Here is a 14604-nt window from a genome sequence, read left to right on the forward strand (position 1 = left end):
CACTGCCCTTCCCCTGCCCCCCAGCTTCTCCCTGGCGCAGTCCAGCACAGAACAGGAGGCAGAGGGAAGCTGCGCTGCCCCAGCCGCCCCCAAAGCTCTGGGCGGCTGCAGGCTCTGTGCTAGCAGCCAAGAACGATCCTGACTGCGACGCGTTCAGCAAAGCCATTTATTCCACTTTCCTGCTCCCACAGATCTCCAGGTAGAAACCCACACGAGCGCTCCCCCAGGCCCCAGAGGGAATTCACGACACGCTGCCCCGTTGCGCCAGCACCCTGAGCCAGAGCCCTTCCACCGGCGCTGGCAGAGCTGCTTTGACCAGCGGCCCCCGTCCCTCAGCTGTGTCCGCTGCAAACACAGCCGCGTCCAAGTCAACACGGGGCATTTAAAAAATAAGACGGTTTTGTTCCTTAAAAAAATGAAACTGGGACCTGACGGCAGCAGTGTGTCCCTGAAATCAAAGCGTAATTCTAAGGCTTCGGCGCCCTCACGTGCATGAACTCTCTGCAGGGGGCTGTGCAGGTTGATCTGGGAAGCTCGCTAGAGTTTAATGGCCATAAAAATACATAGCTGTCCCCTGCTTCAAACAAACCCTCCCGGCTGGGCAGCAGAATCGCGTGGGCAGCAACTGCAGCCAGCGACGGGTTGGAAAGTTAGAAGAAAGTCTCTATTCTCACCCACTTTTAATCAAGCGCAACCATGGCGGCGTCACTCCATCGGCTCGGCTACCGGCTGCTCCGCCACAGCGTTCGCCCCCAGCCCCACTGGCTGCTCCACCGCCTCAGCCCCCGGCACAGCCATCAGCTGCTCCGCGACGGCCTGGCTCTCCAGCCCAGCCACCGCCTGCTCCGCTGCCTCGGCCGCTGCCTGCGCAGCTGCCTGGTTCTCTGCCCTATCTGCCAATTCGTTGCCTGTTTTAGCTGACGCCACCAGCTCGTTCGCCTGCTTAGCGGCGGGCGCGTTTCCCATCGCCCCCGCTGCCTGGTCGATGGCCGGCTTCTTCGGCTTCTGCGTAGCAGCCACCGCCTCGGCCAGCTTCTCCTCCGGCACCATGTTCAAGATCTTCAGGGCAAAGAGCAGCTGGAATTTGGCGGTTCCAACGAAGGAGTTGGCCAGGAAGTTGGGCAGCCCGCCCATGCGGTCCTTCTGGGTATAGAGGGGGACACGGACCATGCCCATCACCTGCAACAGCACGGAGCACAGCTCAGCAGAGGCCACGACAGCACCAGCCCCCCCCCCCCGGCCCTGCACCACCCTCTGCCCCCACACCCTCACCCCAGCACCCCACCAGCCCACAGCCCTGGCCCCCCCCGCCAGATCCTGCCCCCCACCCCACACCGACCCCTGCCCTCTCCTGCCTGCGCTGGCCCAGCCCGGCTGAAGCCCCTGTGCTGTACCCCCCCCCGCCCCCGAGCCCCTCCAGGCCCCTGCTCTCCCTGCCCAGCCCAGCCCTGGCTCCGTTCCCCCTCCTGCCCCTTCAGGGGGATCCCGCTGCCCCAGGCCGCTACGGGGAGCCCCGTTCCCCCCTCCGCACCCTGCCCTGCCTGGGGACACCACGGCTCACCCTCGCGTCCCCCTCAAACACAACCTGGGGCCAACTGCCTCCAGTCACGCAGCTGCTGAAACCCACCGAGCGCCATCGGGGCGCGCTGGGAGACCCTAATTCTCACGCTCTACCCCAGGGCGTCAGCCGGACCCAGCTACCGGGGAGGAAATCTGCCTCCCGCACCACCTCCGTGCAAGCCGAGGAGAACTCGGGGTCGAGCAACACATCACCGCACCGAGGGTCACGATTCCGGTCCAGGTTTACTCAGCCCAGGGCAGGGGGAGATGCCCACCAGACGCGAGACGGACCTCACCCGCATCCTGAGGCTAAGCGGGTAAAAATAGGGCTCCTCCCTAAGCGGGCGATCACTGGGAATGGCCGGAGCTCAAGCTCGCTACGCTCCGGAGCCCGAGACGCCACCTCAGCCAGCAGCCAAACCTCCTAACACCGGGGCTACGCGGCGGTGCACGGCACTCGCCGGCGGCAGCTCTACATGCGGTGCATTCCCCCGCTGGGCTGCGAGAGCCCAGCAGACCTAGGAGGGAAGCTTTGTCTTCCCTGGGGGGGTGGGGTGGGGGGCTGGTGGGGGGGGCGGGGGGGCTACCGTTAGCTCAGAGCTCTACACACCCCCTCCCTGGATGTCCCACCTCCAGCCCGTGGTCTCGGGAATGCACCGCGCTGATCTCGATGGTATGCAGCTCCTCCAGGGTCAGCTGCCTGGCGTAGAAGTGTGCCACCACGCGATGTGGCCCCTCTGTCAGGTGCGAGCACAGATAGTCAGCTTCCGTCAGGCGCACACAGCCCAAACCCAAGCCCAGCACCCGATTCAGACCGTCCTCCAGGGACCAGTAACGGCGATCCACGAACCCCCCGGGAAAGCCCAGTAGTCCGTCAAATCGCATCTGCATCTGCAATAGAGGCGCATGGTGTTAATGGGGCACGGCGGAGCCCCCGGTGGCGGGGGGGAGAGGGGAGGCCTCCGGGCTAGGCGGAGCAGCGCGGGGGGGGAGAAGCCTCCCGGCCGCCTCCGGCGCGGCCCTACCAGCTCCAGCGCGTCCACGACCGTTCACCGACACTGTCTCCGACAGCTCCGGGGAGTGGGGGGGAGCCCAGGCGGAGCCGCCCCGGCCGCACAGCCGCGGGGGCCGCCTCGGCCAAGCCTGATGCTACCGCCCTGCACGGCAACTACCGAACGGCCACAGCCCGCCCGCCGCCCGCCCGGGCCCGCCCGCCCGCAGCCCGCCTCCCCCGCAGCCCGAGGGCCCGCCCGCACCCCCTGCTCCCGCCCCGGTCCCGGTGCCCCCGTCTCACCCCCTCCCGCCCCCCCCCCCCGCCCCTCACCAGCACGGCGTAGCGCAGCGGGATGCGGCCGAAGAGCATGCCCGGGTTGGGGGCGTACAGCATGGCGTGGCACGAGTGGCTCCAGCCCGGGCCCAGCCGCATCGCCTCGTACCGCGTCAGCGGCTTCAGCTCGGGCACCCCCGGCACCCCCAGCGTCGGCAGCGGCGGCAGCGCCCCCGCGCCCGCCGGCAGCGCGCCCATGGCCGCCATCGCCCCCATGGCCGCCATCGCCTCGCCGCCCGCCCCGCGAGACCGCTGCGCGCACGCGCGGCGGCGGCGGCGGCGCAGGAGGCGGGGCAAGCGGCGGCGCCAGCCAGTGGCAGCGCGCCGTGCGCCGCGGGGCCAATGGGCTCTCGGCGGCGACCGCCGACCCCTCCCGCCGCGCCCGCCCCTGGCGTGGCGGGCGGCCAATCGGAGAGGGCGCTGCTGCCCGCGTCGCTCGCCATATTAGGCAACGGCCTAATGAGCCGCCAATGAGAGCAGAGCTTGCGGGGGGCGGGGGGGGGGGAAGGAGGGAAGCCGAAGGGCACGCCGGGAAGGTGGTGGGAGCGGGCGGGATGACCCCCCGGCGGCGCCATGGCCACGCCCACAACGGATTCAGACCCCGCCCCCAAGGGGTTCGGCCCCGCCCCTCCGCTCCCAGGCTCCGCCCCAAGGGAATAGAGCCCCGCCCCTTCGGTCACACGCCCCGCCCCCCCAGGCTCCCAGGCCCCGCCCCCCCCCCCCTGCGGGACGCAGCGCCGCACACGGGGATCCCCGTTCCCGGTGCCCCGCCCCGCCCCGCCAAGGCCGGACTCAGGTGGCTGCTCCACGGGTTTATTCCTACAAACATAAAGAGGGGGGAAGAGGGGAGGGGAGGGGAGCTCGCCCCTGGAGCCGCCGCAGAAGCAGAACAAGGCACACGGCGTGGGCAGCGCCGGGATCCATGGCGGGGGGGGGGGGGGCGGGGGGGTCAGCCCCGGCCCACCCCGTTCGGGGTGGGCCGGGGCTGACCCCCACGCCACCCACCCCCCCAGAGAGCCCTGCAGCAAGGCTATATACAGGGGCAGTGACAGCAAAGGGCTGTGCTCAGTGTGTACAAAATATACAACGGTAGTGTCCTTCATCTGCTGCTTTTTAACCCCAAAAACCCCAGCCCGCCCATCCCACCCCCCACACACACGTAAAAACACTATGTCTGGGGGTCCGGCGGGCAGGGAGGTGCGTGGGTCCCCCGCTCACGAGAGATTCTGCTCGTCCTCCAGGTGAAGACGCGTCTGCTCAAAGAGAAGGGGCTGCGTGGGGCTGCCGGTGCCGCGGCCGGGGAGCGTCTTGGTGAAGTCGGATGAGCCTGAGTTGAGGAGAAAAGGGGGTTTCAGCCACAAAAATGCCAACCACTGGGGTCAGACTAAGCGGCCCTAGGCAAGGTGCTGGGCCCTGGGCACAGGAAACATGGGCCAAGGAGAGTAGGACACCCACCAGCCCCCTGGACTGACCACAGGAGCCCACAAGCTCCACCCCTGCTAAGATGCAGGTTCAGCAAGAGCCAGGGGTGGGACACAAAGGGGACACACTATCTGCCACCGGTAGAAGCCAGCCAGATGTTCACGGTGCCCACCAGGCAGCAGAACCCTCACCCAGGAGCCCAGCAGAAGCTGGTGGGGAGGGCTGAGCCTTCTGCTGCCCTGAGTGGTGTGTCCCGGCACTCGGGGACAGCAGGGACCCGTGCGGATATGCTGGTGTCAGGAATGGGAAGGGAGCCAGGACAGAGCCAGCAGTGCAGGCTGGATGGTTTGCTGCCCCCTCCTTCCCTACCCCAATGGCTAGGATCAGCCCCATCCCCGCTCTCTCCTGGCCTTCCCGGGAGGGGTCCTGCTGCCCCAACACAACAGCGACGCGTAAGAAGAACGAGAAGACGTACCAGCTTACTCCTCTATACCAATAGAGCAGGAATCGGGACCCAGTGCTGCCCAAGACAGGAGGGAGGAAGGCAGACAGAGAGGGAAGGAGACATTAGAGAGGTGCTCAGAACAGACCGTGACTCTACGGAAGAAAACACTCTGCAACGACAACAGTCAGGGGCGAGGCCAGCGCAGTGTCCCATGGCCACACTGGCCAGCAAAGCACGGCACTCCGTGGCCCTCCCTGCCGCAACACCGGCCCGTGGCAGAGGGGTGCCCGCAGCCCCCCACACCGGCTCAGTCTCCCAGAAGCCGGCCCAGATGGTTCCCCTCCCTCAGCCGAAAGCAGGAGCGCGGTTTGGGGGCAGGCATGGGAGGCCACCGTCACATAAACTGTGCCATCGAGCGTCCACAGCCCAGAGAGGAGAAAGGAGAGGAAGGACAGAGACAAAAGGGTGAGGGAGGAGGAGAGAGAAGTAGGGAGTGAGTTACCTCTGTGTTAGCCCCCCTCGCCCACAGCTCGCTCTGCCCACTGGGAGGAAGCGGGAGCCCACACTCCAGGCAAATGCATCCCTGTCCCATCCCGAGGATGGAGCATGCCACCCCAGCCAGGGAGGCTGCCATGGTCAGGCACACGGTCCACAACCCCCCCTGGGACCCTCAGTGACTTGAACTGGGGCCGCAAACGCAACAGGTCAGCAGCAATGGTGCCTCCGACCCCAACAGTGCAGCCATTACCTGGCAGGTAGACGTCTACCGGAGGGTCGCTCTCCGACTGTGTCAGGCTCCTGTGCTCACCGCAGCTGCCGTCCTGCAGCACGTCTTCGACGGAAGGCGGGCGGCTACCTAGAGCCAGACAAAAGCACAGCCCCTCAGTCCCCAGGACCAGCTCTGCAGGGGCACGCGGCCAGGACAGGTTGAGATCTCCCACGTGAGGAAGGTCCCCAGGTCCCCCCAGCCCCACAGAGGTCTCAGGAGAGCTGGTCAGACTGGCCCAGGTCACAGAGTTGAAGAGCCACGACTTCATATGGGGGTTCATGCCCCAAAAGGCAACCAGCACTCCCCTCTGAGCCCTCTGGATGCTGACTGAGCACCAGAGGCCCATCCCAAAGACACGGGGAACATCCTGCATGCCCAGTACCGTGGCCATGCTCTCACTGGGACCACAGTGGTGCACACAGTCGTCTCCCACTCCGCCATGTGAGGAGACAGCCCATGGCACGGAAAGCTCTACTTGTGTAGAGCTCACAGCAAGGAGAGATGCTGAAGGGGGCCTACAAGAAAGCTGGAGAGGGACTTTTTACAAGAGCGTGCAGTGATAGGACGAGGGGTAATGGCTTCAAACTGGAAGAGGGGAGATTTAGATGAGACATCAGGAAGAAATTCTTTGCTGTGAGGATGGTGAGTCCCTGGCCCAGGTCGCCCAGAGAAGCTGTGGCTGCCCCAACCCTGGAGGTGTTCAAGGCCAGGTTGGATGGGGCTTGGAGCAACCTGGTGTGGTGGGAGGTGTCCCTGCCCAGGGCAGGGGGTGGCACTGGGTGGGCTTTAAGGTCCCTTCCAACCTGACCCATTCCATGGTTCTACGCTTGGCAAATAAACCAGTGAGATTTTTTGATTTTGCCCCCCCCACACTTCCCAGGAGAGACCCCAGTGCCTTTCTCTGGTGAAGCACAGCAGCTCAGAGATGGACTTTGGGGGCTGGATGTTTCTGAACTCATATGTTCATTCCCCAACTGTCCCCTGTCCCACCACAGCGGAGCTGGACACCAAGATGAGGTCTGGCCAGCCCCACGGCCAAGCGTACACCTACCCAGCTGCAGGGACGAGGCCTCCTCGATCTCTTCCCCTGCCACACTCTGTAAGGAAGAACAGCACAGGTTACTTCTGCGGGCTGGAGGCCTTTGCTGCGCTTGTCTCCTGCTCTGGCTGTCTCCAAAGAGCTGTGCTTGGGGCCAGGGACTCATTTCCCAGGGGGAGCAAGGGGCCACCCACCAGCGCTGTGGCACCACGGGCTGGGATGGAGGAGTTTTAGAGGCAATGGGTGCTGGAAGCCCAGCAAGGCCCAGCTGCCAGCCCTGCCCCAAACACTGCTGGGCCCGCCCAGGAGGCTGGGGGAAGGTCAGCTCTGACACGGCTCCAGCCAAGTGGCTTTCCAACGCTCCCAAAGAGGTGTTAGGAGCACAGGGAGCTTCCCTGTGGAGCCCTACAGGTAAATCAAGGCAGCCGAGACTGTTGGCTCTGGGCTACTCGTGCTAACAAGCTCATCTTTGCCCTGTCACTGAGGAAGGGATGGCCCTTCACAAGGAACCTCCCGTGTCCCAGATGAAGCCCCCCCCCCGCAGAAGAGCTCTGGCTCGGAGAAGCTCCCCAGTGGAGCACACTTACTTCTGGAGAGCTCGTCTCTCTCAGGACCAGCTCACCCCCGCTCAGTGGTGGCTGCGAGTCCGAGTCCTCAGAGAGCTTCTCTTCATCTTCCTCGTGGATTGGGGACGAGGGAGACCGTAGTGTGCTGTGGCAAGAGAAACTCCATTTGCAAGGAGCTGCAGTGCTGCCAGCACCAGGGGCCCTGGCAGATTTGGTGGCAGCAGCTCAAGTTGTCACCACCCCTGCCCTGTCCCTCCACCAGCAGCACGAGCAGGAGCTCAAATTATTGAGCTAAATTCACCAGGGCCCTCTCCAGTATCAGCTACAGGGAGAACAGCAGCAGCAGAGTTTTGGGGACAGAGCCAAGCGGTGCAGAGCTTCGGCACAGTAACACAACTGGGACAAAGCTGCCTTTGCATGGAAAGCGAGAGGCCCAGGTCCCACGCTGCTCCTCACACCTTCACAGGCTCCCTTCCCAGGGGGAAATTTGGAATGGAGCATAGTGAGGAGTGCCAGGAACAAACCCTGTCTGACCCCATCTGTACGGCCCCGCGAGGGACACATAAAGGGCACCTGCAGTGGGCTGCCCACTCCACGGCATCCACACCTACATCCTCCATCACAAGGCCACTAGAAGAGGCTTCAGACAACAACTAAAGGGCATCACTCAGCATTTTGTGCTCTGAAACTCAGGTCACTTCCCTCCCCATTCTTTTGTTTCTGGGGAACTCCATGGAAAGCTGAAATCCAACAAGGTTTAGATGTCAAATGCAGATTGAGGGACTAACTGCATTGGAAAGAAGACATTTTCATCTAATGTTTGGAGGAAATCTCCTTGTTAAAAATCCTCTTTCTTTTGGTGACAAAGCCAGCCCTTAGGAGACTTAAGCCGGTCACCTCAGGCTGAAGACAGGGTTGGTGTCCCAGTTCTCCCACTGGCCTCCTCAAATTCTGAGTTAGCAGTGCTACCAGTGACTGGACCAGTCGGAGCCCTCTCCTGGCTCCCAGTGCATGTGGCCACAAGCCCTCAGGGCTTGCAAGAGGAGTGTGCCCCTCCGTCCCCATGCTGACCTATCTGGCGACTTGCTCCGCTTGCCCTTCTGGTGGCTGCTCTCCACAGCTCTGTCCATCCCAACAAGCGGTCGGCTCGCAGGTGGCATCCCATCCACCACACCCGAGTAGTTGATTTCTTCATACAGAGGAGCTGACGGGATGGAGGGGGAAACAGAGCGAAGGCCATTCAGTGCTTCCAGCAAGGAAATGGGTTCGTAGCCTGGAGGGATGTTGTCAGAGCTCTGTGGGTGAGAAAGAGAGGGGTAGGTTAAGAAGCCCTCACCAGGCTGGAAGCCCCCCTAGAAAGGGGAGGCCTCGCTGCAGCCCAGCCCTGCATCTCCCACACTGCGCTCCCAAGCAGCCCATCCCCACAGCCACCTCTCCAGAGAGCCTCAGCCCCCTTCCCCACAGCCACACACTCCCCTGGGGGTTGTAACACCGATGGTCCAGGCAAGTTTCTGGAGCAAAGCTTGAGAGATTGGGCACCTCAGCAAGCCAGAATGTGGCTCAGCACCCGCCCTGCCATACAAGGGAGGTCTTTCAAGAGCCAGACAAGGAGGGTGAGAAAGCAGGCTCCTAACAAAGCTACTAGAAAATACATGGGTTTTTTTCTCCTAAAAGTTCCTCTATGGTTCAGAGACCCTTCCAGCTCAGCAAGCACCCCACTTGGGCTCCCAGCCCTGGTACACGCAGCTGTTTGACAGCACCACCAGTGTCACCGAGAGAGAGTCGAAGGAGGGGAGCATGTGTGCACCAGCTGGGAGCTGGTCCTCAGAGCCTCCACCACTTCCACCTCTCCTATGGTCTCGGTCCTCTGAGCTGCTCACGCTGGCTCTCTGCACAGTCACCTCTGCTGAAAGGTAGGAAAGGGATCACAGAACCACTGACCTCGTAAAGGAGGAGGGCAAAACTACACCAACTCCCATTCCCTCTGTAACTCGCTAAGCTGCCAAAGGGACCCTTGCAAAGCCATTAAACCAATGCTGGTTTCCTCATGATCATAAAGATCCTGTGGACTCGAAGACAAACAGGGTTTATGCTGCAACCCAGTGGGCCACAGGCAGCTCAGCTCGGCCTGCTGCAAGGAGACGAGGTTGCAGCAGTGCAGGCTTACATTAAATTGAGCTGTTTCAGCCCTATATCCTCAGGGAGGGGGTTCTGTGGTGTACCTAAGATGGCGTGCTGCTGCGAAGCCTGTCCATGAACTCCTGTAGCTTCTCTGTGCCTGATCTCCCACTCACAGCTGCAGATGAGCCTGCCCAGCAACCTGTTCCAACGCAGCCGCTAATCTGGTGCGAGCTAATTGGTGAACTGACTCACTGGTGGTCACAGAAGGAGATAGATCTGACAGGGAGGAAGGAACGAGAGGCACCTGGGGTCAAGCATCGGCCCACATCCCCTAAATATTGGTCTTGTGATGGCTATGAGTGTGCTGCGCTGAAGACCACAGCTGGTGATTGCAAGATAACCAACGGCTGAGCAAGGAATCGGTTCACAGTTGCTGCCACCTGTAGGCGGTGGGGCCAAAAGCCACCTCCATGAAAACTCATTTCCAGACAGCAGCTCCAAGCTGCTATTTCATGGACAGAAAAGTCAGGGAGACAACCCCCCCGGCCTCGCATTTGGAACATTTTCTCCTGGCTGTGTAGACCAAGGCGGGAGGGTTCAAAGGCTGCTCCTTTTGGTTCGCTGTGGTGAAAGCTCAGAGGAGGAGGATTTCTCAGCCAACGGTTACAACATCCTCACTGCAAGTTACCGAGCTTTCAAACAAGCCTAAGAGACACTGCTGTCTCCTGGCACTACTGCACTACTACCACTACACCACGCATGGAGCCCACTGCTCCAGCAGGAGGACTGCTCGTCGCTGCAGGAGGCTTGCAGAGAGGCAGGGTCATGCCAAGCTTCCAATAGCCTCATTACCTGAACCCAACTTCTGGTTTTCTCCAGACCTGACAAGCACAGCGAGTCATGTTCCTCATGAGGCCAACCATCTAGGCCGGCTTGAGCAAAAGAAAACTGCAGGCTCCTTGATATGATGAAAGCTGTAGCTGCATTTGATGGGAGTACACAAAGAGGGCACAAACAGACCCTTCCTGGCCTGGGGGACACCCTCCCACCCTCACCGTTCCCCTTCCCGGCTCCTGGTCCCCCACAATTGCCATTCACACTGTCCTCAGCACGGTGTCCCAGTTACACACTCTCACACCAACTCGCAGAGGCCCCAACAAAACAAGCTCCATCCTTCCCGTTTCTGTAAAAGCGAAACAGCCCATTGCAGCCAGTGTTCCCAAATGCAAGACCTGGTCCCACCGTGCCTATCTGTCTACCTCTACATCCCAGCACCGGGGGTGGAAACCACAACAAGATGTGCCCATGCCAGACTGCCACGGGGATGAGACAAGTGCAAGCTTTTGGGTGAGCCAAGGGGACAGCAGCTTACCCACAGTCCTACAAAGCTACGAAAAATGTTTTTGCCAGGAACTATAAAGCAGACAGGCTCAGGACCTGGGGACAGTCCCTGAGAGCCAGCGTCAGCCCCTGTGGCAAGCTGCTTCCATCGCGCTTATTCCTCCCCACGCAAACCAGGGAGGTCAGTGATGGTCCGTGCAGGGTGTGAGCGAATCGCCGCTAAAATGGAGGCGGCACGTGGAGCGTGACAGCCCGTGCAGGGGCACAAGTCAAACCCAGCGTGTTAGCAAGCCCTCGCATGTGTGACTCTTCCAGGTGCTAGTGACGCCGCTTGCAAAGAGTTGCTGTAGGAGCCAAGTACAACCAAGTCCACTTACTGTTTCCCTTCTAGGCTTCCTGCTGGGCAGGGAGACAGTGCTCACTTTAAGGGGTTTAAAGGGACACTGTCAAGAGAAAACCATGTTTTAAAGAAGCTGTTTCTTGAGGTTAGTGACAGGAAGAGATACACAGCATCTCCTCACCTCACTGCAGGTGACAGCACCTGCTTCCTTGCCACACCACCACACCATCCTTCACAACAACCCTCGGGGTTTCTCCCCTGCCTTATTTCTTAGCCCCAGTTGAAGGCAGCAGGGCTACAACGCTGCAGAGGACAGACGGGTAAAACCAGGCTCTTCCTGTGACAGTATCTTTCTGTTTCCATGAAAGTCTGTAAGATGATCTAGATGCAGATCTCCCTCTCCTCACTCTGATCTCGTGTGTCTCGCCAGAGCCAGCTGTGCAACAAGCACTGCTCAGGCAACGACCTGCTGCCCTCACCGCACTGGGGACATGCGACTGGGCCCCGAGGCCACCAGCACCACACTTTCCATCCCACGCTCCCTCAGCTGCCTGCCGAGCCCCCGATCACTCAGGGAGGCTGGCACAAAGAGGCCTTTCTGCCACCATGCTGAGAACCTCGATGCCAAGAGCATTTCATCAGAGCGTGCTGCCACACAGATGTGCGTGCAAGTTAAACTGGAACCCCTCCCATTGTCCCAGCTCCCACCCTGAAGTGCCCAGAGACTGCCACTTTTCTGCTGGGACAGGCCCCGAGAAATATCCGCAGACTGAGGTTTCTGTGGATTTGCTTCCTCCAAAAGACGGGAGGGCACTTGGCTAAAACCAGCCGTATTACTAATCCTCAAGAGGAGAGATCCTGGCTGTCTAGCAGGGTTGACAAGAATCACAGAATTGTTAGGGTTGGAAGGGACCTTAAAGATCATCTCGTTCCAACCCCCCTGCCATGGGCAGGGACACCTCCCACTAGATCAGGTTGCTCAGAGCCCCATCCAGCCTGGCCTTAAAAACTACCAGGGATGGGGCATCCACCACCTCTCTGGGCAACCTGTTCCAGTGTCTCACCACCCTCATGGTGAAGAACTTCTTCCTAACGTCCAGTCTGAATCGACCCATCTCTAGTTTTAATCCATTCCCTCTAGTCCTACCATTACCCGAAGAAAGGCTGCACTGCTCAGGAAGACCTCGCTCCAAGGCCTGAGCGCACCTCCTGAAGTCCCAGGGACGCCAGCCATCAGGCCAAGCAACTTGTGCATGCACAAGCTGCTCTGCTCAGGCTGAGACCAGTGCCCAGGCTTTGTACACAGGGTTGCGAGGTACTTACGGAGTGCTCGTCATGGTCAACACTCTGTGCCAAGACAGGGCTGAACGACACCGGCGACAGAGCTCCCGGCTTCTTCCTCACAGCCCGGATCTGCAGCAGAGCGCGGAAGGCTAGGAGAGAACAGCAGGCAGGTGACCACGCAGCCAAACAAGACCAGGCCATGCCAGACACGTGCAGGAGCAACTCAGCTCGCCACAGACATGCCGTCAGCATGGGGGAGCTCCATGTGTGCATGGGGAGCAGGGCTACGGAGCACACCAAGGCCAAACGCTATGGTCTGGCTTCTAGTTGTTTGGTCTATACTGCAGAGACATCTGCTGGCCAAAAACATCTGGGTACTCATAGCCCTTGTGGAGAACAGGTACTGCCTGCCCCGGTACAGTCACGTACAGAGGTGCTTCAGGCCTGACACCGTACAACACAATAACGAACACATGAGCTCGCCTCGGGCAGCACACTGCGAGAATGGTGGGGGACCTCATGTAAAACCCTGGGGTCCAGCTGGCGCTGGAAGCATCGCTCCTGCCATCGGCTGCTCACTCACTGGCCAACGCTCTGGTGGTGAGAGGCTCTGCAACAGCTTCAAACCCAGCCAGAGGGTTAGTGGCTGAACTCCTGTCTCCAGCTCAGCGATCCCTTGGTCCTCCCACCACAACAGCTTTGATCTCCACTCCCTGCCCACAGTCCCATTTTCTATCTGCAGATCTTTAATATTGTTAGTTCCTCTGTGCCAAGGGCACATATGAATGAGCCAGACATCTGTTCTGATGCAGCTGTAAGGACTTGCTCACACACAAGGAAAAGCCCAGGCATTTCTTGTAGCACTCAGATGCTTGCAAGATCAGCCTAGAGTCAGAGGACAGAGGTGCAAACCTATCCTCGCTGCCTCTGCCCTCCCCAGAAGCAGATTCCCAGAAAGTCTGACATGGGGGCACTTTCCAAACAACTACAACCTACTCCGCTGCAGCATGCAGATGAGCTAATGGAAAGAGACCTGGGAGTCCTGGTGGACAACTGGATGACCATGAGCCAGCAATATGCCCTTGTGGCCAAAAAGGCCAATGGCATCCTGGGGGGCATCAAGAAGAGTGTGGCTGAAGACCGAGGAAGGTCATCCTCCCCCTCTGCTCCGCCCTGGTGACGCCACATCTGGAGTGCTGGGTCCAGTTCTGGGCTCCCTGGTTCAAGAAGGACAGGGAACTGCTGGAGAGGGGACAGCAAAGGGCTACCAAGATGATTAGGGGACTGGAACACCTCTCTTATGAAGAAAGGCTGAGGGATTTGGGTCTTTTTAGACTGGAAAAAAGACGACTGAGGGAGGACCTTATCAACACTTATAAATACTTAAAGGGTGGGTGTCAGGAGGATGGGGCCAGGCTCTTTTCAGTGGTGCCCGGGGACAGGACAAGGGGTAACGGGCACAAACTTGAGCATAGGAAGTTCCACCTAAACATGAGGAGGAACTTCTTTGCTGTGAGGGCAGCAGAGCCCTGGCACCGGCTGCCCAGAGAGGTGGTGGAGTCTCTGTCTCTGGAGACATTCAAACCCGCCTGGACGCGTTCCTGTGCCACCTGCTCTGGGTGACCCTGCTCTGGGAGGGGGTTGGACTGGATGATCTCCAGAGGTCCCTTCCAACCCTACGGTTCTGTGATTCTGTGTAATGCTGTTCCTGTGCTTTAAGTTGTGCTACTTAGAGTCAAAGCCGTCTGGCACTTCCTCTGATAAGATCTTTCACAAGATCAGATGTTACTGCATCTTTGCCAAGTTTGAACTGTTAAGACTTAATTTCTCAGGCCAAACATCTGTCAGGCTTTTTCTTCTTTTCCTGAGAAGTATCAATTAGAAGCAATCAAATACCTCAGAGAACAAGAACAGGTAAAACACATGATCTGTCTATTTCAGCAAGAACACAGGCATTTTCTCAAGAGATTCCTATGCCTCTGTGCTTTTGAGAAAAGACATGGAATTAAGCAAGTGCTGCCTGAGTGAGGTATTTCATTTCTTCCATCTTTTGGGAGCTGAGCAATACAGGGGTTAAGCAGATCCTCCTAACTCTCCTAGCAAAGCAAAGGACTCCAAATTGATTGTTATCTCATCTCTGCCTTCCTGGTGAAGTCAAAGTAAGGTTGTCAGAGGGGAAAAAAAAATCATGCAAAGTACTTGGGCAGCCCTCTGGTGGGGCTGGCTGCTGTCTCGGCCAGATACTCTCAGGATAAAGCTTCTATGTCTCCTCCTTTGGGGGATTTTCCATCTTCTTCACCAAAACACAAGAACTGCCCACATGGTGTGGCTCAGAGCACCTGCACCTTCAGATCCATCCCAAGGAGAGAGCAAGTGGCCAGGGAGGCACT

At 59.8% G+C, this 14604-nt stretch overlaps 2 protein-coding genes across 7 annotated transcripts in view; both read right to left on the reverse strand.

Moving 5' to 3' along the window:
- Positions 1-152: 152 nt before the first annotated feature.
- NUDT16L1 (nudix hydrolase 16 like 1) lies at positions 153-3140 on the reverse strand. 2 transcript variants are annotated; one of them, XM_054213000.1, is made up of 3 exons: positions 2885-3140; positions 2191-2451; positions 153-1179 (listed from the first exon to the last, which is right to left on the reverse strand). In XM_054213000.1, the coding sequence occupies exons 1-3, from the start codon at positions 3110-3112 to the stop codon at positions 706-708; spliced, it is 963 nt and encodes a 320-aa protein (XP_054068975.1). In that variant the 5' UTR covers positions 3113-3140; the 3' UTR covers positions 153-705. The 2 variants fall into 2 exon arrangements, with proteins under 2 accessions (XP_054068975.1, XP_054068976.1); XM_054213001.1 differs by lacking the exon at positions 2191-2451.
- A 754-nt stretch (positions 3141-3894) lies between these two features.
- Positions 3895-14604, reverse strand: part of MGRN1 (mahogunin ring finger 1) — a 58181-nt gene continuing 47471 nt past the window's right edge. For 2 of the 5 annotated variants that reach the window (XM_054212994.1, XM_054212998.1), the window contains 7 exons: positions 12254-12363; positions 10968-11033; positions 8200-8423; positions 7150-7273; positions 6571-6620; positions 5503-5606; positions 3895-4214 (listed from right to left, as the gene is read on the reverse strand). In XM_054212994.1, coding sequence (XP_054068969.1) covers positions 4102-4214; positions 5503-5606; positions 6571-6620; positions 7150-7273; positions 8200-8423; positions 10968-11033; positions 12254-12363 — 791 coding nt within the window. In that variant the 3' untranslated portion in view covers positions 3895-4101. Of the gene's footprint in view, positions 4215-4784; positions 4830-5502; positions 5607-6570; positions 6621-7149; positions 7274-8199; positions 8424-10967; positions 11034-12253; positions 12364-14604 lie in introns of all 5 variants that reach the window. The other 3 variants (XM_054212997.1, XM_054212999.1, XM_054212995.1) reach the window with 3 other exon arrangements.

This window comes from Rissa tridactyla, chromosome 8, assembly GCF_028500815.1.
Source record: "Rissa tridactyla isolate bRisTri1 chromosome 8, bRisTri1.patW.cur.20221130, whole genome shotgun sequence".
In the NCBI taxonomy this organism is placed as follows: Eukaryota; Metazoa; Chordata; class Aves; order Charadriiformes; family Laridae; genus Rissa; species Rissa tridactyla.

Coding starts and splice junctions, on each gene's coding strand:
- NUDT16L1 (XM_054213000.1), bottom strand. CDS start 3,112: ATGGCGGCCATGGGGGCGATGGCGGCCATGGGCGCGCTGCCGGCGGGC. Junction 2,452..2,884: donor CGCTGCGCTACGCCGTGCTG/GTGAGGGGCGGG, acceptor CCTCTATTGCAG/ATGCAGATGCGATTTGACGG. Junction 1,180..2,190: donor CCCGAGACCACGGGCTGGAG/GTGGGACATCCA, acceptor GTGCTGTTGCAG/GTGATGGGCATGGTCCGTGT.